The following is a 22,881-nucleotide window of genomic DNA, read 5'->3' as shown; positions in this document are numbered from 1 at the left end:
ATTTACTCGGTACGTCGATCACGTTTATCTCGTGGTGGGATTTAACTTCCAAAGATAAAAAAGAATCATGTGTTCTGAATCTGTCGTTCTAGCGATGCGGCGACGTTCAATCGCGAATGTATCTTTTTTTTATGTAAAATATATTATTTTTTAAGTACTTTTGTCTTAACTCATAAAATATTGTGACAATTGAAACTATATTGAAAATTTTTATAAAAGTTATGCTTTTGGTAAATACATATTGAATGGATTAAACGATTAAAGATCTAATAAGATTGAAAATCTTGCTTACAAGTTAATTTATTTCATCGCCCATTATAAACGTTATTATCCAAGTCACTATGCAGATAGATAAAAAAATATAATCAACGGGGGATTAGAACACGTGTAAGATGAAGAAGTCAGAACAATTCGTGATACTCTCGACTCGCAAGATTAATCAACGAAAAATTCAAAAACGCGAAGCTGCTTTTTCCTCAACGGTTGTAAATCAGTTAATTATGGAAACATATCGTTCGCTTAACGAAACTTATCTTAAAGAAAGTTTATAATTTATCGGGGTTAACACTAACCGACATTGTTACAGTCGCTAAACCGGCGGCGACTTTAAATCATCCGGAATCTTGCATGCGCGAAGAAAATGAATTCGCTGCAGTCACGCGAATCGCCGTTACGTGCCGAGATCAGCCGAATGAGTTACTATTTCTTTCGCGGAATAAATCAGCCTGTGCAAAAATTAGCCACCATTAAAATGAGCAAGATACAAATATATATTTCTCTTTATGTACGCTCGCGATTATAATTATAATTCCGTTATACTTGCGCGCTCCACATCCTTCCGATGTAAATTGCCTGCAATTATACCTGCAGGTTATTCAGATCCCTATTTCTTGCAAGTTATTAACGTCATATGTACGCAGACGCGTATGAATGACGTTTGTTCCTTTGAAGTCTCGGTTTCTCGGTTACTTACATCGATGTAATGGCTCGTCTACAATAGCCGTAAAAGTACGCAGTAAGACGTGAGCAGTAAACTATTGACCAACCACAATCGATTATTCTTGAATTGTAAAAATCCCATTAAGGCCATTGCACGTAACAATGTTTTAAATGTAATCGTAAGGCCGTAAGAAAATAGACCAATCACACTCGATTATTCTTCAAGCGCGAGAAGAATAATCGACTGTGATTGGTCTATTTTCTTACGGCCTTACGATTAAAACTAAAACTTTGTTACGTGCAATGGCCTTTAGTCAACAGCTTACTGTTTACGTCTTACTGCATACTGTTGCGGCTATTTTAGACGAGCCATAAGACTGCGTGAACTCTTCCGTCGTTCACTAAATAAAATAAATTCAAATTAATCTTATACATTCGAAAGAAAAAGAAACTCAATAGAAGAATCTAACAAACGAAGAATCAGACATTGACACGACCGATATAATCGACGCCGACCTTTAATGGTTTAATATATTTCGAGCGTTTTGTGATACTAATTATAAGGCTATTCGGTGAGAAATGATAGCGATTATATGACGTGTAACGCTTATCGATTCGCGCAGTTAAAGTTAGAAGCATCGAAGAAGTAAAGGCAATAAGTTGAGGCTTCGTCGAACACACAAGTGTTGGCAATAATCTTTTTATTTATTAAGAAAAGTCTCCCTGTTATATTAGCGTCGTTGAGTAAGTACCGTGTCAGTTTCGCGCGAGGATAAACATATCTCGGCGTAGTTTGTGTTCTCGCATAATTCCGCACGCGCGTAGCAAAATAAATCGGATATCTTCTCTCTCTCTTTCTTCATTTTTTTCTTCTGTACGAAATTTTCGTTGCGGCGAGTCGCCTTCTGGACGAGTCGTTTATCCAAGGCGCTTTACAAGGATGCCGTCGTGTAAATATCGTACAATTAAATACATCGAGGATAAATAGGTCGTCGTTCCATATCCGTACGGGTTTTTTTTTTTAAGAGGCTTACATCCGAACGGGGAGTGTGACTAATGCTTGCAATTATATTAGAATGGCAAGAAAAGCCGCATTCACAAACCGCCTTACACGCTAATATTTATAATATAATTCATCACAGCAATAAACAAAATATACGTGTGCGCATGTGGATGTACAAAACTCGTGAGTTATCATCTCATGTCGACTCATATCTTTCTCCCTTCTCTCTCTCTCTCTCTTTTCTCGCGCATCCGTCTTTCACGCGAGTGTTTCCCGACCACCGCGCAGTTGCTCGTTTCCACGCCTTACAAGTTACAGCTTACTTTAGAAGTATTAAAGTTACATCGTGTAATATCTGTTTCCGGAATTCAATACAGCCGCATCGACTACATGAGGGGGGAATATCATCGTATTGTTCACGCTGTCGTGACAATTTAAATTCGTTAATATACGCACGCACGGTGTGTAGCAGTCGAATTTTGCCAAAGGAAATCGTGCACGGAGACGCTCTGGAATGGAAAGTAACCGACCGTTCATTTACTTTTGTGATTCGCATAAGGCATTAGAAATTGTATATTTAAGACAGGGATACGCAACTGGCGGCCCGCGGGCCGGATCCGGCTTTCAATCCGGCCTGCGACGTCCAAGCTTGATCCGCAAAAAAATAAAAAATAAACTAAATTATTAGCGCATAGCGTCAAACTGTTTTTTTTTTTACATTTGTCAATGATGCGATATTGCGACTAGGGTCCTGAGGTTTCGAGAACGCACACAACTTCTCATCAACCGCACTTGTTCGCGAATAAGTTACCAAAATCTCGATCTCAGCGATATTAATAAAAAAACATATAAAGAAAACAAAAAAAGTAAAAAAAAGAAAAAAACAAAAAAGTTAAAAAGGATTCGACTTTGCTTTACCTCCACGTGGTGATTTCTGGGTAATGCAAAGAAGGCAAAAATTATAAGTTCTAAATTTAGCTGCTGCGGCCCGCGGTATAACTTCAAATTTCACATTTGGCCCGCCAAAAAATCTAGTTGCGTTTCCCTGATTTTTAAGGCATCGGTTGTCGTTTCTGTTTTCGCATTCAAACGCGCGTAAAGTAACAAGGCCTGTACTATATCGCAACTATCAGATCTCGCCTCAAAGTAACGTATAAAAACGATACATGTATAATATAACAGAGCACTAGTAACGCTGATAATATCGGTAATGACGCTAAAAATAATGGCGATGAGCTAGGCGTCTAAAATCGAGAAATTGCTTCCTGCTTTCGGAGATGACGCTAACGATAACGCTATCTATAATGCGGTAGTTACAAAACCTACGTAAAATATATTCGTACGTATATGACTAACGTTTTCGCTTAGCGTGTGAGAGTTTCCGTGTGTGCGGGGGGGGGGGGGGTAGGATATCGCGACAGGTCGTCCTATCTGTACAAAAATAAGAATCTGTCTTCGTTATTTAAATGCTCAAATATTTAATAATTCGAATCCATACACTTTCGCTCGTCAACAAATCTCCTGAATTCCGGAACAGTCCATTATTTAGAAAATATATGATATATACAGTAAAAAAATGCCTTTAGAGCTCAGCTTCGTTCGTTTTTCTTTTTTTTTTCTCTCTCTCTCTCTTTTGGCTGTCATCATTTGCGCCTAGATGTGATGGATATCACAGAGTTAATGGATGTAGATCCGACTAAAATGTAGTAATAGAATGTGTGTCCGCGTAGATATATGTTCCTCTACTCGCTGCCCTTTTTCTATCGTTCCCCTTACACAGTAAAAAATTTTGTGTCAATGGAAGTCCACTCTCAATTTTGTGTTAAAATAACTCATTCATCGTGTTATTTTTGACATTTAGAAATGTTATAAATGTCGATATAACATTTCTAAATGTCAAAAATAACACGATGAATGAGTTATTTTAACACAAAATTGAGAGTGGACTTCCATTGACACAAAATTTTTTACTGTGTAATTACGCGAGCACGTGGCATAATGTATGCAAGTACGTGTCTGTGTGTGTACATATATATACACACACATGTATGATCAATAAAACTTTGTATATGTACATCTTTCGGTGTGTGTCGTTTGAGAAAAATATAAAACTATTGAGGTTCGCGTGATGGACCGTATTCTCGTTTCCCCTTCCCCGTTCGTGATATCGTTTAGGCTTATTACGCTATTATCTCTACTTGATACTCGAATCGGTACAAATTTCGTGGACGTACGCGTCTCAGGATGCGTTCTAGTTGATGCTCCCGAATGCTTTTGCCACCTACGCTTCCGCGAAGCTGGCCGTTAGCCCTAACGTTGCCAAACGTTACGCGAAACAGACTAGCATCTTTAAATCTTAATGTTTTAGTCGCATTATTTCTCCAATCGAAGTGTCGGGAATAAAAGTCCATGGCATTTTAATAACGTTTAACTGCTACTAAAATGAGTATTCCGAAACATCAAATAAATCGCATCTTCGCGATGAAGTTCTTGCACCACCCGAGTCTGTATATTGAAGTACATTATACGGAATGTAGAGATACGATGATACACAAATAACGTTACTCAGGAGTCAATCGGCGGACCGTAAGTATCTTCATTAGTCGTTACGCTATCTTAAATTCATGAAAATGTAGAAGAAAAAAAGCATGCGAAGTACACAAGTCCCAATCGCCAGTATTTGTACAGCGCGCATAGATCTCGCGCTAGAGATCACGCGCGTATCAGGCTGCCGAAAAAAATGTATCACCCGGTGTCCAGAGGAAATCCCCTCATCGTGACATACATATTCAGCGTGCATAAATCGAAACGTGCTAATACCGCGCATCCGAATTCGATACACACATCGAATTGTGTATATCATCGATGATGATAATGAGATGCGTGATCAATATCTATTCCGACATCCACTAACTCTATGCTAGAGATGCAAAAGCACTATTCACGCGCAACTAGTACAAGTCTTAATGCGTCCGCAGATGTACCACACTCGCTCGTTAAGCCCATCGAAAAGCTTTGTTATACCGCTTGATAACATTGATTAATGACATCGACCGATGTACAGTGTTATACAATAACTTTATAAACGTAACAGTAATTTTTGTCTTTAATTTTCCTAAAAGCACATTCAAATTATTAATCTTCAAAAGCTACTAATTTTTAGAGCCGAGAGTTGGTAATTTTTGAAGAAGAAGGAATCACGGGAAACTTATCTCTTCCCTGTTCTATGTAACTTTAAAAGATTGGCATATTTTAATAAAATGATTCCGTGTATCTCTTAACAAAGCTGAAAGTTTAAAACTTAAATTTTCCATGTAGTTCCATCTCTGGTGAATTTCATATTCATATAAATTAAAAAAATTATAAGGTATTTTTGATCAATCTGTTGATCTTTATCTTTGAATTTATTTTGGCTTACGAACTTATATGTATATAGCAATAACACGTAGCACGAGTGTCGTACTCTCGCGGATCTTCTACTGCGAGGCCGGTCTCGAGAATATCCTTGAAAACGCACGCATTCCCAGTGACAAAATGCAATATCGTGAGCGGTATACTTGTTATACTCTTTTAGAAACAGTCTTTATACAATATCTCAATTATATTATGTACAATTGTATATATACTAGCTAAAAGAGATAAAACCTATGTGCTATATATTACGTTAGATCCGAGTACGAATTCAATCTGCCGAACTGTTAATTACATAGCAATATCCCAATCTTTACTCGAAAATAATCCAATTGAAATCTCGATTACTTATACCCTGGTCGTATTTACAGTAGCGCGATGGTACTTAATAATGTACATGAGTCTTCGAGTTTAAATACTCAGAAGTGGTCGTGATTCGAGGCTGTCCCGTTAATTACATTATACACCTTCGTAATTTCAAAAGTATTATATTGGGACTAGGTAGTATTTCAAATACACGTATGTGGCGCGAATATTTAAGATACGAAATACTATTTCGTTATCTTACAGCCTGAAGCAGATTTTTTCAAGAATATCATTTGTATTTTTTTTAACCACATTTTTCAACAGTATCTTATATTTGAAATATATAGTTTTTATAGAATATTTTTGTATTTGAAATACATATCTATGGAGTCTTTGCCTAGTCCTGAATATATCTCGACTCTCTTTTGCATAAAAAATTAAATAAAAAACAAAATAAACAATAAAAAATTATCCACACGATTGTATTAATCGACAATTCAGACAGTACGTATATAGCTAATAAACGTTATATCGGAAATACTAGTAATCTAGAGTTTGGTCACTCGTTTAGAATACTAGTCTGCGGTAAATTACAATAAGTATTGTATGTATAAAAAAATAATTTGCGAACGTGTATAAATCGTTCCATTTTCAATTGGGAACTATCGTAATCACTGATTTACGTAATTAGGCTTTCAACGAAATGGAAATTAATATTGTCGGTAATAGTTATTTAGCTGCACATTTCCCACCTCTTACTTACGTATTGACAGCTCATCGATCGGTCACAATAGCTATCAAACTGTTTGAGCTATATACACTTCCAGAAACACGCAATACCTGAGAATTCGTGCTGGAAATTACAGTACTTTGACAGTCTTACATAATAGCTGCAGATCATCTCGAAAGTAATACGCGAAGCGTATTAATAGCGGCATAAGCTGCTATATGTAAGATAAACAGAAGCTGCGACAACGATGGGGCAGATGCTGCGCTTGAAGCCTTCATTAAGTCCTCACACACTCCTGTAACAGAATGCAAATGTTGAATATTTATACCGTGCTTACTTAGCATGCATTTAAACCTAACATAGTGTAATACATCCTGAAACTAGGGCGAACTATGACAAAGTAATTATCTCGTTATGTCAACGCGAATATATGTTATTCTAATAAGATACTGTCCGCGATTATTTTAAATATTATTATTCGTCATCCAATTAGTTTTTGCAATATTAAACATCTTTTTCTATTTGTAATAGTATTTTCGTTGAATCACACCCAACATTATTACAAATGTATAAATTCTGATAACGAGCTTTTTCCTTTCCAATTTTCTTTATGCGAAATTATTTGTAATTTTTCGATTATTTTTAATCGCAAGAAAAGTGATATTTTCATCTACGTAATTACCTTGATTTGACAGTCTATACGTCCATTCATCCTTAGCTTCTCTTTGACAAGTACGCGATGGCCTCGATAGCCATAACTCTTTTTCCTGTGGCTTCTGCCTACCGCCTCTATCTCTAACGCCTTCGAGAAGCATGGAAAAACAGAACGTTTGTCCCGAACTGCCTGGAATTTCGGGATTCCGTTGCGACGCTATCGTATACCACATTCCTTTCTCTTCCCAGCTGCCGTGACAAAAATAGGCTGCCAAAATATATCGTGTTCTTAATTGCTTTTGATCTTTATACACGTCTTTCCTTATAAATTCTAAAAAGTAACAAATGTTTATTCGTACTTACCAATCTTCTCATGTTCGCACGTGTTGCCGATTATTATTTCGGCTTGATCGGACGAAGTGCAGCCTACTTGAATATCCGTATTTCTGCATTTCACGTCCTCGATGTTGTCCTGCCAAGTCCGCCTCTTGATCGTCCTCGACAGCTCGCTACGTTGCTGCCGTCTCGGTACAGCGGCTGACAACGCATGCGACTGAGCAAAATCCAGAATCTCGTATCGTCCTGAATTGGGACATCTTCTCTGATGCAAGTACGTGGCTGTAGAACGAAAATAAACATGATTTGCATACGTTTTTGCTGCTCGCCCACTAACCCGCGATACCATAACGAAGCGCACAGGTGTCCTATATCAATATTTATGAGCGACGACGCAACATGGATTAGCACTTACTTATTAAGGTCGTATACGGCATCGTGGAGGGATCAGAGATTGAGCACGCCTCCTCTGGCATAATCGCTTTTTGATCTGCAATGAGAGAAGAAGAAAAACCGTTTCATATGTATTGCGTAAGCGAAAACCTGCTGTTTACGTCGGTTTTTAATGTCGCGTACCAAAGTGTACTCACCTGACTGCTGTATCTCGATGATATGACTGTCTCTTTTGTGAAATATCATGCAAACATAACCAATGTCGCTGCAATCATAAGTAAGAATAGATTCCAACAACTGTGATGTACATACATTATAAATCACAAGAGACTTGAGAAATCACTCACCAGCCACTGGTGACATGAGCAACCAGTTTCACTTTGTTATCGTTCGGGTATACCTTCTCCAAATTGTGACAAACGATTTTTTCCTCGTGGATGGTTTCGCCGTCAGTATTCTGCGCTTGCATCTTTACTCTCAGTGTGGCGTTCTTGTTTGTAAAGTGATAGCTTTTCGTGCCATTGAGAGAGTGCCAGTCATGGTGTTGAGTTACCCAGGCCGGATATTTGCATCTACTGTGCTCTTTGTCGACTGTTAACAAAAGGAATAATGCGTAAATACAAAAGATGCCATATCATTTTTGATCTTGAAAGACATTTTGTTCGAACAATTACCTTTAATAAGTTTTATGGTGGGTGAACCTTCAGAAACTGTGGTTAGGCCGTTGCAAGTCGGGTCGCCGGACTGTGCAAGTAAATAAATCATCTTCCCCTGATGATGAGACTTTTCTTCGTATAGGAAACACCTGTCGAACGGAAAACATTATTCGACAATGCTCTTGAATTTTTCAACAATTTTTCTTATTTTTTTCGTGTGTTAGTTGTCGCGTTTCCATCAACGTACATATATCTATATACATATACGCTTCATGGAGAGGACAGGAAGCTATAATAATGATAATGACGGTTATGTGAAAGATGACAAATGAGCGGTTAACCATCTTTTCACCTTACCAAGTCCCCGACTAGTCTTTTTACGCCATATAAACACCACGATACAAAATGTGACATGCCGAAACCGCAATGCACGAACATCTGGTGTACAGGTGCAATGGACGTAAATAAGCAACTTGATGCGCGCATTATAAGCATACCGCAACAAAATCGCAACAAAAGCCGTTGCCGTCACGGACTTTGAATAATACGTTATATTGAAATAACATGTTTCACCTGTAAGTTTTTCCGTCACCCAATGCGCTCCTCTCTTTCAAGGTTCCCACAAGATATTTATTTCGACCATCGTTCCAAATGGCAAGGCATTGTAACTCCTCGGCTGCAAATAATCAAATATACAAAAACTTTATGTATATTTTATTTAAAAAACCAAAACAATTTTAAGATAGTATAAAATACATATTTTATATATATTTTAAATATATATTTTTTCGAATATTTAATTATATACAGATTTTAATTATTTTAGTAGAGAACATAATAAAAATGTTATTGTTCGTATCGCGTAAAACTAAAACATGTTTATAAAATCTATAACATAGTCAAATTAATATAAATTAAATCAAGTATTGTTTTACAGACGTTACTTTTACAATAATACACATTTATCAAAATTAAGAAAAACGCTCTCAATATAAACAATCACTTAATAATAAGGCAAATACGAAAATTAGACCTAAACGTCTAATTTTTAGACCTCATTCTTTTTTGTATTTATTCGAGTTTATTACGGCATTATGGTTGTCGCACGGTCACTACATATGCGTTTCTCACAACTTGTTCCAAGATCTTAAATTTATTTAGTATGTATCACACTGAAGAGGGTCTAAAAGTTAGCGTCTGTATTTTGTATGTTCGTATTGAAGATTTAATTTTTGTATTGTATATATATACTCGCTTTAACACCAGCGTTTCGCTCTTATTTGCCTTATTATTAATTAATACACATTCATATTTTTACTCGTGATTCTATTAAACTCTAGATAACTGCAATATTAATTGTGAATGTTACTCGCGATCGAAAGGAGTTGAAACAGTAAGTTGAAGTATTTCATACACGTGCTGTAGAAGTACGACAGTGATACATTAAGCATGGCAAACTAAGTCGACTCAACGCGGACAATATTTTTACGACGGTCAACTTACTGTTGCTCTCGGTCCCCGTAACGTCGGGACAGGCCTGGTACTTGAGGAGGAGCTTGCTCTCGTCGGTGCACTTCTCCGCGAGACTTATAGGCATAGCACACTCGCCGTAACCCCGATTGTACGTGAATGTGAACGACGCCCCGCTGAATGGGCAAGATATCGGTTTCGAGTTCACACGGAACATCGAATAGAGCGGATCGTCCGAGGAAATCATCGTGCACATCTCTTCCAAACTCTTTCGCTCCAGGCTGCACCAACCTGAGAAAATAATTGTCGGGTCAGCTTCTAACGAAGTCTCTTCTTGAATCGCGCTTAAAATTTTATACTCATTCCTCAACCTTGGTGAATTCAGATATAACGAACGTACCTTCGCGATATTGAATAACATTCTCATGGCGTCCGTTGATGATCATACAATGAAAACAATTTTCGCCACTGAAACGATAAGTAATAAAATTTTCATTATCAATCGCAAATCGAGCAGTTTGTGGTGGGATGTGGATCACGGTGATTTAACATCCCTTTCGATTTAGATGAGCAGATACTTACTAAACGACGTATTTGTCGTCCGTCCTTTCGATGCATGCTCGCTCCCCGAGAACGGTCGTGTTTATAAAGACTGAAGGCTCTCTGCCATACTGATACCATTCTCCCGACCAACTCGATGGAAACTCGCAAGATCCTGAAACGTAAGGAACCTCTTAATACACTTTGCAAGGATGAGTATCCTAATTTGAAAAAATGAGTATTCTAATGTATCCTAGCTAATAATTCCCACGCAGTTACAAATCAAACCATCGATAGGATGTAAATTGCGCTCAATCTTGATGATAGATTTTTTTTGATTAATTGAAAATTTGTAATCAAAATCGTATTCTTCTTAGCGAAAGAGAATTTCAGATCTAAACATATAATCTTTCTAAAATAAGTGCGCTTTACATATTAAAATTCTACTAAACTAAAAGAATTAATTAAATAAAAATTAAAAAATAAGTTTTTATGTTGTATCACATATCATCTTTCTATATTATTTATTGTTTATCAAAATATTGTATATTTTATTATAATGTAAATCTCGTGAGTTCGTAGTGTATCGCTGGATCACTGTCTATAAGAGATGTCTGTTAAAAAGTCAGTGAATCACTGTCTATAAGATAAAAGATAAAGGTCTCGCTGTGCCGAGTTTTATTATATTTTGTTCTATTTTCGTCACAAAATACATTATAAATTGTAAAAACAGCCCGATCGTCGGCTCATTCGTTAAAAGGATTCTTATTCGACAAAAGGAGATCAGTTCCTTTTTTAATCAAGGTCTACATTCATTCAGGTGAAGAATCCGAGAGCGAAGGCTCGCCTGATTGGGAGAATTAAGAGGCTCCACGTGGTCGGGGCTTTCATTAAGTGGCGCGGACGATTAGAAAATTGCTATCGGGCCCAATACAACACGATTACTGCGGTCGGGGCGTGAGAGCCAGGATGAAGAAAGGGGACGGCGCGGCGCGGCGCGGCGCGTCGCGTCGCGTTGCGTGTGCGTGGCGAAGCCGACGAGCAATGCTCGGAACGCGCGAGTTGGAGAAAAAAAAGAGAAAAAAGAAAAAGTTAACGACACGCGGGCCGCGTTACCCGTCATTTTCCCAGCCTTCGTCGCCTGTTTATCTTAGTCACCGGCCGCCAAGCGACGCTATTTAGCGAGTTCTAATGAAAAGTTGCCAGACAGGACGAGAATGCTCTAGCGGAAAGTTTTCAGACGTACGTGGCAGAAATGGAGCAGACTCGGTGTGGATGATCGAATGTCTTCGTTCCGTGGGTTATAAATGAAAGGCAAAAGTCATTAAACTTTTCAAATTTAATCCGTTGAGACAATTTCGTCTCGATAAAGCCAATCTTTATTTTCCAGAATATCTTGGCAAAATAAACGACGTGATAAAACGACTCGCATGATGATGATAAATTATAGAGATCAATCAATCATATCTAGCTTCAAACGCGGAATATAAATATAAAGTAAACGTCAATATCAACGTGACTTTCGCGAATGAATAATTTTATAAAATGGAATTTATTAAGTTGTTCGTATAGGGGGATCCTTATAAAATATTCTTATGAACCGTGGTCCCCCGAGATCGAGCGATAAAACGTTCTTGGACGAAGGGTTAAGGTCCGAATGAGTTCTCTCGACAGTGCGTATATATATATATTTCCCGGTTCGCGATGTTTAGTGCGTTCGATCGAACCGTGCGTACATTTCGGGGTGGTTGCTTGCTCGGCGGCGCGAGCGATGGCGAACGTCAGAAATAGCCGGGAAGAGAGGGCGGAGGAACGGAGAGGGTGCGCGAAGGGAAATGGGATACACACGCGACAGCGTCTACGGGGTGTCCCAGAACCGATCCATGCCTTTAATATTAATGACGGGCACGTCGACGAAAATGGAGTCGGTGTTTCCCGAGGGGGATGTTTCGCAGGAGGCCGTTACCCGTAACAATCGACATAAGTCATCTCTAATTAGAGTTCTAAAGTGTGTTCAGACGCCAAGAGAGCAACGGTTGCCCGAACCGCTCCAAATAAACATTGAACTATTGCCGATTGCTCGGCTCCTCAGTTCGCGGGAAGAGAGCAGGCCTTCGGTAGATCGCTCGCAACTCGTATAGATCGTTTGTAACTCGGAAAAGTTATCATCCCTTACGCAATTTAACTCTTAACTCGTCGGGGAGGTTCTCGGACACCTTGTATGCTAAACGGTACGCGCACGTGCACCGCGCGCGAACCGAGCAGCCAGCAACGTGGAAGTCGTGGAACGCTGGCACAAGCGAAAAGGAGGAAAGGCGAGGAAGACCGTCGACCGTTTTAGACACGCATCTTTCGTCGAAGGAACATCATTTATCTCGACGTGGTCGGGAGAGAGGGAAGAGAGGGTGGTGTCTTGTCTCTTTTTCTTCTCGTTTCTCTCTTTCTTTCTCTCTCTCTGTCGCGATCGTCTTCGGCGACGAGAAGAAGCGGCGACAGATATCGCAGGCGCGCGGACAGCCGCTCGACAGGCGGCGGCGGCGGTTTTGTGCGTCTCTGCTCTTTAACAGCTCTTTTTGAGAGAGGGCCCGCGGGCAAGGCGCGAGAAGCCGTAGGAAAGCAGGGGAAGACCACTCGTTAACGAGCTAACGAGCGCGCGAGTACGTCCGCGCGGCGCGGACGAGAGTCGCGCGGAGTCTCTTGCGCGCTAAGAGCCCGAGACTCGAATGGAGACGCCTGGGACACACGGAGGAAACCCAAGAAGACGACTTAACCCGGGGAAACATGACGAATGGGCTTCCTCGTAGCGGAAATGGAGTGTCCAAGTCCGCATTTAAATATATTCCTTTTATACAATGTGTTAAATGCACTTCTCGTGCACGTGTGGGCAACGGTTTCTTTGTGAGACCGAGATGACTACCCCTTAACGAGAGTGTCGAGACGCGTTCCCGAACTGCGACACGTTATTAAGAAAAAGAGGGGTTTTTTTTGCGCGTCGCTTTTCTCGAGGACAAATAACGCAAACCTATTTTTCGATTAGTTTTGACTCGGGAACGGGCGCCTAGGGTGATTTTTATACCCCAGTATCGAAAAAATAAAGTTCACGTCACAGTTATTTTAATGTACTTCTTTCGTTTACATTTTTTTGTTTTTTCTTACTTTTTTCAGAAAATGTTGAATAAATCTATGTACATATATTGTTCTCAAATACTAATAAATTACAGAACAATGAAAAATATGCAATATGTACGTAATTAATAACAATGACTTTTAATACATTGGGGTGTAAAAATCACCAGGTGACCATTTATGAAAAAAAAAATCAGCCCATTCCCGGGTTAATATAACTTTACCTTGATAAATTCTTAAAACGTAATTATAATAGATATTATTTAATCTCGAAATTTTACAAGTTGATGAAATAACAAAAGACCGTCTGTTCGTTGAAACGCCGAATTAAATTCTGGCAGGAAATAAATCATTTCGCTCTTAAACGAAAAAATACTTCCCCATTCATCAAATGCGTTTATTTCTGAATATCGCGAAATTTCTCATGACATTTTTACGCAGGCAGAATTAATAAAAACATTCCAATGATTAATATTTCATATATATTTTTTGAATCATATCAGAAAGGCAATAGAAATATAAGCAATAAAGCGTGCGAATTCCGAGTTAATATGAATTTATTTCGGAGCGCAGCTCCGTAATTGTCCAAATAACTTTCGTGAATTTCACGAGGTTTCAGTATTTATCTTTGATCGAGTTTTTGACACAGCTCTGAAAGAGCACTAAAGTAGTAAAGTGGATGTTATTCTAATCGTGGTCCTTAGAGTAACGTTATCAATAGATGCTATATGTCATCGCGCTGACTTGATGACTTCACTCGATAATACCGCACTTAACGTCGTTGCAACAGATCTTTACGAGCACAGAAGCCTTTAACATTCTTTAAAGTGACAGTAAACATCACGATACATCGGTGTGCGAGGTGAAGACGATAAAGTGACGTCGTCCAAGGGCGCTCATATGAACGAATAGACGTAATTATTTGCTGTTCCCTCATTGTTCGCGCATTATCAAAGACGGTGAGCGCGTATACGCGCGTACACCCGCTCGCTCGACAATCGCGCGCCTATATATGTATTTGCACGCAGACAAACTCCCAACTCGTTCGTAGGTGACTCACCGTTTGCAGAGGGTAAATCGACCAATGGTAGTATCAACAGCACCAACACCGATACTGGGGCGAATGTCCCTTTTCGGCGCGGGAATGCCAGTTCCTGCATCCTGGAAAATATATACGCACATTTTCATTATACATTGACGTTAAATTATGCACGGCGGTTTGTGCGCGAATTTCTGACGCGGGCGGGCGAGTTGCCGTTGCCGAGACGTCTTATTTTTCCTCAAAAAAAAAAAAGGAGCTGTGAGTTATTGAGTATAATTGTAAATGACAGTCTCTAATATCTTTTACTTATTTGAGACGTCAGATGTTTAAACTCAAACCCATTGTTATACTACATTACTGTATAACATCGTAAAATTATTAAATATAATGTTATGTTGCAATTGATTCAATCAATCACTTTCCTTATTCGCCATGAAAAATAATTCGTTCGCGAAAAAGTGTTTGATTTAAACGGATCGTGCGAATGCTATTGTGTGTTAAATAATCATGAAACATGAGGGGGAAACATGAATTGTAATTTCCTTTCTGCTTAATATTTGTCTGCATTTGATCAAACAACGATATGTTAGAATTTTTTTCGATTATTTGTTTTACGAGTTGTTATGACATAACGGAGAAAACATATATTATGTGCAATACAATATGCGATACAGATATCCCCCGCTTTTCGAAAGATTGCTTTACGCCACTTCGCTTTTACGAAAGACTTACATTAGTATCTATTTTCGTGAAATCTAAAAAGGGAAAAAAATTGTTACCATGGTAATTGCTTCGTCGCTTTACGTCATTTCGGCCTAAAAAAGGTCTCTTAGAAACGCTCTATTTTCGGATATAGCGGGAGAAACCTACGTTATTTTAATGATATTTAAGAAGTGGGAGATAATCCGACGTGGTATAATAACTGCGAGTGACATCGCGCGAGTATTAAAAGTAGATCGGTACGTAAGTAGCACGAACCACGTGTCTTCGTGACGATAAAGCACGAAGCGCGAACAGTGGGGATGGAAAAAGGTGATAGATAACCCGGAGTGTGGAACAGATAAGATAAGATAAGTAGATTAGGTTTATTTACCTCGAAGCAAATGCCTTTTAGAAAAGAAAGAGAAACTAAAAGTAACACATAGACAGTGTACGTCGAAACAGTATTGATCGAACAGTGAGATAATAACAAAAATTAAATATAAATATATAATAAAAATAATAGAATACATATAAAATAATAAATAGAAAATATACAATGAAAATAAAATAAATAGAATATATGAGAAAACAAAAATCGTGAAAATAAACATAAATCTAGAAGAATAAATATCCTGAATTGATAAACGAATAGATAAAAAGAAAAATAAAAGTTTTAGTAAGGTAAAGTTTTATTATTCAAAACGAGTGCTCTAAAGGGATAATTAAGTTTCCGCGTGCGCGATTAATGAACTCAGTGTTTGATATATTGATTTCATAGCGCAGCTCTTCTGGATTATTCTGCGCGCATCATATTTCATTCATTTCATTAAATTTGCTGAGATACGATTCGCCTGGTTTAATCAATTCCTTGGAATAAGGTCAAAATCCCCTATATACGCGCTATATACCTAAATCTATATTTCAAATTCGCGGAATAACGTCGATTATTTCGGCGTTAAAAAATTAACGACATCACGACGCGACGCGTGGAAAGTGTCGCTGCGCAACGTGCTACATCACTGCTATCGTAAATGAATCATGTGCTCGATAAAATCAATATGTCGAAAACGGAACGACCACTACCAGTCGCTTTCCGTGAATTAAAGAGACATGTGTCGTGCGGCGTGCATACCATTTCTTCGTGTAATTGTTTTCGTTCCACGGTTTGGGAAATCTCCCTTACGTCCCGTCGCCAGGGAAAGCTATGGCTACGTCACGCTATACTCATGGGTATCGAAACTTAATCAATTGTCGGGCAAGATCAATACGTTGAAACGAGAACAACTAATCCCGTTCTGTGACTTGCAGATTAAAAGTTCCTACTGCTGAACAGAAACATTATCGGGATTAAAAAAAAGCTGGTAGATCTAAGAAACTCAAAGATTTCTTCATACAATAAACTTGTAATCTCGCAAAGATACGCACGAGAAAAATAAACACGTTAATTGCCTTGAAAATCACCTGCGAGCGTGCTCGATTTTAAATTTCCGTCGCCCCAAGATGCGTAATCGATGATATAACGTAAAAACCACCAATTAGTCACCCTCTCACTGTAACATATATGTACATCCGCATACGCACTACACTCCGAGATCCAGCGAAACACGGTAGGGAAACGACTGTCCCGTAAAAAAGCCGAACATATCGTTATATCCGTATATTTCCTCCCTGCGTTCCGATGGTCCACGAGGGGTCGGAGATTCACCTCACGGTTCGCCAGCGAGGAAGGTCGGCTGTAGCCGCGCTATCTCGTCGTGGATAATCGAGAAGAGGGCAACCGAAACGCTCGCGCGCGAGGGTATCCCTTACGTTCGCGGGTCCGGAAGCGAAAATCCGGAGCGGAAAAAGGGGAGTGATGCGACGCGACGCGACGAAAACGCGAGATGCACTACCGCACTACCGTCGATCGCGCCGGAATGGAAACGACGACGAGTCGCGGGTCGCTGTCGGCGATCCGTCGGCTATAGGTATACGATCAACAACATCCCGGCGCTAGAGCTCCGAGGCGCGACGCCGAGCGTCCACGTACGTATCGCCACGTGAATGGAAAGAACGGCGGTTGCATTATTTAACAAGGTACACGTGTACCGCTCTGCTTTGTTACGCCGCGGCAGCGATGTGACACGACTCTTCCACCGCTTATCCCGCGTCGCGTTCGAGATGTCATCGTGAGGCGTCATCGTAGCCCATATTTGCACGCGTGCGTTTATTATTTTTTTTTTACGCGCTATTGTTCACGCAGTATCGATCTATTCCGTGACATTCCACGTGGGGGGAGTCTCGAGCGAGCGATTTCGCAACTCGCACCTTTCCATCTTGCGCCTCCCAACGCGCAAGTAACTCTTCTCCGTTCTTCAAACCGAACCCGAAAGAAGTCGATTCGAGAGCATTATTTACTGCGACAATTTAATTTAACTTGTTTCTCATGATACAATAAAGAAATTATTTTTATTCTGGAGAGAAGGAAAATATTGGATTTAAACGCTTTCAGAAATAAGGTCGGTCAAATACTTTTACAAACGGGTCACAAAAAAAGTTAATTTTCGTTAAGATGACATTTAACATCTATCGGCACGAACGACGCATTCTACTTTCCATTATCTCGAAAGTTCCATTCGCGAAACTCTTTAAATTACAATAGGTGCCCTTTCGGTATTGAATTATTCCGTAACTACCGGTGTCTCAACATCGAAGCGATCGCCATTATTCTTGCCCTAAAGCGACCGCGGCTAAAACGACATTCGATAACGGTGGGAGAACCTGTATTACAGGTAGGACTATAATTCTGAAAGGGACAACGAATCGCTAACCATAGTTATTTCAACTCGAGCTATCAGCATGATTGAGCACTTGTGTTAACAACGCGCGGGAGACTTATTTACAAACGGACAAATTCACTTTCTTCCTCAAATGTTATCGCGTGCAACAGATCCGTGGGGCGTCGTGTTGTAATCAGATTTTTCGAAATAGAGCTATTTCCATCAATTGGAAAAGTCGTCAATATAATGATCCACGATAAACCCGCATATATATCTTTGCGCATAAAACGAATCGACAAACTGTAAGTTAGAATTATATGTATATCAGTTTACTGTTAGATTTAAAAGCGTTGCGACCGATATATATGTATATTTGATTGCATTACTTCAGGCAGTAACTATAAGTATTTAATATTTAAGTATTTAGCATGATTTTATAACTGCAAGTGTTCTCGAGAGTTAGAATTAATGCGTATTCGTCGCGAATGGATATTGCATAATATATGATAATGTTAGATCTCTCGCGAGACGCGCGTTTCGCGATGCGCGCGAGCATACCTATGTATACGCGGATCGTTTTCTTCTGTCGGCGAGGACACTCACACGTCGAACTATTATATTTATCTTAAATGCGATCCGATTATTGATCTCTAAGGTTGCCGCGGCTAAGCGCTGAATAAATAAAGAGTAAAGTAAATAAATGCCAGACGAGCTACTCCAGTTTCTTTACTGACGTAATACTCATGATTATCTCAGGTATAGAATATCATCCGTTCCCCCTTTATCACGCTGATTCACGGCCGTGGCTCGCATCGGCGTGGCGGTGGAGTTCAGCGAGTCTTGTGTGCGTCCAGGATGACGAACGAGGCGGTTTGGCTCGCGTTGTCCGAAAAAGCAAACGTTACTTCTTCATTAAAATGATTCTGCCGCAGTCGCTGCCGATTAATGCGCGCCTTTTATTGCTCGATTTATGATACGAATCGTGCTTTTGAATATTCCTTGGAATAACAGCGATGATCATTTATCATATCAAATTGGGCCCCCCCCCCCCCCTAGTCACGGTCGCATTAGATTCCAATTAGGGTACGATCGATGATGACCTTTGACATTCAAAATTTTATGTAACGTTGCTATTCGCGTTGGTGCATTTTGCGAAATGCCATCTCAAAGTACATACTAGATTATTGATAGAAATAATAATTACGATACAATTTAACTAATTGGATAATTCAAACATTGATGATAGAAATTATAATATAAATTAATTAATTAAATTGAACAATAATCGCAATAATAAATGATAGTTATAACAATAGCATGTAATAACGAGCTTGCGAGACAACGGAATGCGTTTTTAGGAAAATATTGAACGAAATACATTTGTAAAAAAAATCGTTTTGCTGCTGTGTGTCGCGTGTAACGATTAATTTCGATACTTCGCAGACATATAATTAATGGTGTTGATTATAAATTTCGTGGAAAGTCACGCCGACTGTGTATCTTACACCGAATATTAAATCCGAAGATTTGCATACAGAGTGATAAAATACGCCCGCATCAGAATTAGTCATAATACATCTCGGCAGACATAATAAAAAAAAGAAAACAAGATATTGCAGGACGAGGCTGCTCGATCTCAGGTACCTCCAGGTACCCTGAGAATGACTCAGGAACAGGCCGGGAAGGGAAAACTGTCGACTACTACTCGAAACGGGACAAAAGGCAACCGCGAAGTCGAGCCGGTTGCACCAACGTCGGTTAGCCTTTAATCTCTCCTCTGTATCTTTATTATAGTTGCGATTGTGTACGATGAGAAGGATTTGTGTGTAATAGGGGGGAAGAGGATATCGTTGGCCGATTGAATAGCCAATCAAAGCGATCGATACAGCCGATCAACCCCATGGGACGCTTGTACTTTACGACATTAAATCTGCTCCTCTTAGTTACAATTTAGCACCTTCCTTGTTCTTTCGCTTAAGGTACGAATGTATGTCTGTTGTAGAGAGAAAGTTGAGGAAAAAAGGTGCTGATGAAAAAACCAAGTCTATTAATCAATAGGATTAATAATTAATAGTCTCCGATCAATTTCGAGTAGATATTTTCTTATGAGAATGTCAAGGTACGAATAATAATTTTGTGTTTGAGATGATTGAAAAATCTAAGGAACTAATTAATTCGAATTGATTTATAAAAGTGAATGATAAAATCTTATTTCTCTTTGTTTCACTGATGTTATGAGGTTTTGTTGCAAAGATATTTAGCAGATATAAAATGTTTTATTAATCTAGTCTAGAATCTATAAGATATATGCGTTCTTTACACGTGCCTAGAATTTTTCCTTCCCAATTATTGCCTTTTTTTACTGATGAACTTCTCTACTCTTTCGGTGAAAATTGAATTAGATTATTTTTCTAGCAACACATTTCATATTTGTTAAATATCATTGCGACGAAACTTCATAAGGCAACATTGTAGAAGTAAAAAGAAGTAAAATTTCATCATCTATTCTTATAAATTAATTCGTATTAATTAGTTTCTTAGATTTTTCAATCATCTCAGGCTCGAAATTATTATTCAAAACTTGACTTGGGAAAATATCAACTCCGAATTGATCCGAGACTATAAAACAACCTATGGAAAATCCGAGACGCACTTGCTTCACTTACAATGGCGGAAAATGTAAATGCAACTAAAGGACTTATTGTTAGAGTTACTAACTAAGAGTTATTAACATGTATAGCAACGAGATTTAATTATTACACGTTTCTTATTGTAAAACTACTAATTGTGCCAAAGTTCTAGCTTAGTACAACTCGAATTGTATTCGAAGACATTACACTAACGATAAATTATTTCTCAGCAGCTGTTTAGGAATAGTCGCATTGTGTTTTCAACAATAATACTAAAGTGTTAAATTTATAAAGCTCTTACATAGAAACCTGCATTCCCAGAATCACTGCGCGGTGCGCCTCTCGAACAAAGATTGAATTCAATCCACCACACACTCTCTCTCTCTAAGGCGTCCAAGGGTTGTCCCTCAGCAGTCTGACCGAACTTTCTTTCATTGTCCACATTTATAGGTAGGACGATCGCAAATTCGCTAAGTCAGGGTTGACCGACGGCTTTGAATTCTCTTTTTTTTTTTTTTGCCTTTCTCGAGGCTATAGCTAAAGCTTCCCACGCAGAGAAGGCCCAGGGATCCGACTAAAAAAACATTCCCAAAAATATAATCTTTCTAACCGGATTTTCTTTCTAACGGGCCTTTCTAACGGATTTCCGTTCTTTCGTGCCCTTTACAAAAAACGTAAAATATAGTATCCTCGTTTCAGCGTTAGCACGCAAAACGCAGGAAGGCGCAGCTAATTAAAACGGAACCATCAAAAGGGATAACGATCGAGGAGAGGGCGGGCGGACGTCGTCGAGCAGATACGAGGCCTCGAGGCCTACGAGGGGCCGATCGACGCGATCGTCGCCGACCTTGACTCGGCTCGATCTCGATACTCCCGCGGGGAGTAAACTCATTGTCGGTCAAAACCGGGAGGCGCGGAGACGAGAACTCCGCGCGTACCGGTTTACCGAGAGAAGGAAACAAAATCCAACTGTCGACTAACCTTCACGCTGGCTAATATCCGTCACCGTGGCGAAGAGAGCACCCCGTGGAAGCAATCACATGATGCACTAACAACGGACGCGCAACACGGCCGCACCGCCACCGGGTTGAATCCGTCGACGGGGCATCGGTCGGGACGCCGCCGCGCGATCCGTATCGGTCTCGGCACGAAAGTGACAGCAGCAGAAGGGAACGTCGTGCAGGACGATCCTTCGCGAGCGGCCAGGGCGCTTCTGTCTCCCTCTCTCCCTTTCTTTCTCTCTCTCTCTCTCTCGCTCCTTTCGTCTCGCTCCCGCCCTTCCGACAAGGTGTCCCGACGGCGTCGAGGTGCACGGGACCGTAACGAGGCGATCTGGCGAATGCGGCGAATACGGCGAACGCGAAGCGCGACACACCAGGCACACGCGGGCGCGGGGGGAAGAAGGGGGCGGGGAAGGGGAACGCCTGTCGCGATCCCGCGACGGCCTGCGTCTCGGCGATCTCGAGAGCGCGAGCGGACGAGCGGGTTCGGTGACACCACCACGGTAGTAGTACGCCCGTGCGTCGTCGTCGTCGTCGACGTCGTCTCCGGCGGCGTCGGCGGCGGCGGAGCGGAGTGGCGGCGGCACACAGCGCGAGGCAGGCTAAACAATGGCGGCGTATGACGTGCGCGGAGTCGGCGCCCGGCGGAGTGCGCGCGGACGTGAGGGTGGGAGGGGACGAGCGGCGCCGCTAGATGTCGCGACTAGGCGGCGAGATTGGGGTCTGGTAACAGTGGTAAACCACCCGTAAACGCTTCCCTCTCGGAGGAGCACACGAATAAGTTACGGCGTGCCCTTCGTCCTTTCTGCCTATTCGGAGCCAATCAAACGGAGGAATAGGCCCTGCGCGCCTCCCGAGATTCCTGGGCAAATTTTTCGCCAATGGCGAATATCCTGAAAGAGACCGCCTCCTCTCTGCCTTTTTGGCAAATTTGCGAAACGTCCCCCCTTTTGCGGAAACCGTTTTGTCGCTCCCTAGGAATCTGCGGCTTCTTTTGCTTTCCTTTATCTCCAGTACTTTATGACTCCCGTTTCGGAAAATAGGAACCTTTTTTTTAGGACTCCGAAACGAGCGTCGTTGTTAATTGCATCGCGGTCACGTCGTGGTCGCCTCGTTTAAATCACGAATTCGAACGGCAAAACGGAAAAACGGGACGTTCTTTATTGGAACGATAAATTAAAGG

General features: G+C 40.3%; 1 protein-coding gene across 3 annotated transcripts; it reads right to left on the bottom strand.

The window, feature by feature from the left end:
- Positions 1–1,623: 1,623 nt before the first annotated feature.
- On the bottom strand, positions 1,624–22,310 carry LOC139769843 (uncharacterized). 3 transcript variants are annotated; one of them, XM_071701284.1, is made up of 14 exons: positions 21,679–22,310; positions 20,999–21,271; positions 14,625–14,725; positions 10,481–10,613; positions 10,299–10,366; positions 9,932–10,189; positions 9,002–9,104; positions 8,447–8,577; positions 8,120–8,363; positions 7,970–8,037; positions 7,795–7,869; positions 7,407–7,661; positions 7,072–7,311; positions 1,624–6,684 (listed from the first exon to the last, which is right to left on the bottom strand). In XM_071701284.1, exons 2-14 carry the CDS (start codon positions 21,010–21,012, stop codon positions 6,557–6,559), a joined length of 1,818 nt encoding a protein of 605 aa, XP_071557385.1. In that variant the 5' UTR covers positions 21,013–21,271; positions 21,679–22,310; the 3' UTR covers positions 1,624–6,556. The 3 variants fall into 3 exon arrangements, with proteins under 3 accessions (XP_071557385.1, XP_071557386.1, XP_071557387.1); XM_071701285.1 differs by lacking the exon at positions 20,999–21,271; XM_071701286.1 differs by lacking the exons at positions 20,999–21,271; positions 21,679–22,310 and adding an exon at positions 16,770–16,938.
- Between the last annotated feature and the right edge of the window lie 571 nt (positions 22,311–22,881).

This window comes from Temnothorax nylanderi, unplaced genomic scaffold, assembly GCF_030848795.1.
Source record: "Temnothorax nylanderi isolate EJ_2023f unplaced genomic scaffold, tnyl_v1.0 TNYL_tig0025_pilon, whole genome shotgun sequence".
NCBI lineage: Eukaryota > Metazoa > Arthropoda > Insecta > Hymenoptera > Formicidae > Temnothorax > Temnothorax nylanderi.
Note: the sequence above shows the minus strand (reverse complement) of the source record. Positions and strands in the feature narration are given on the sequence as shown.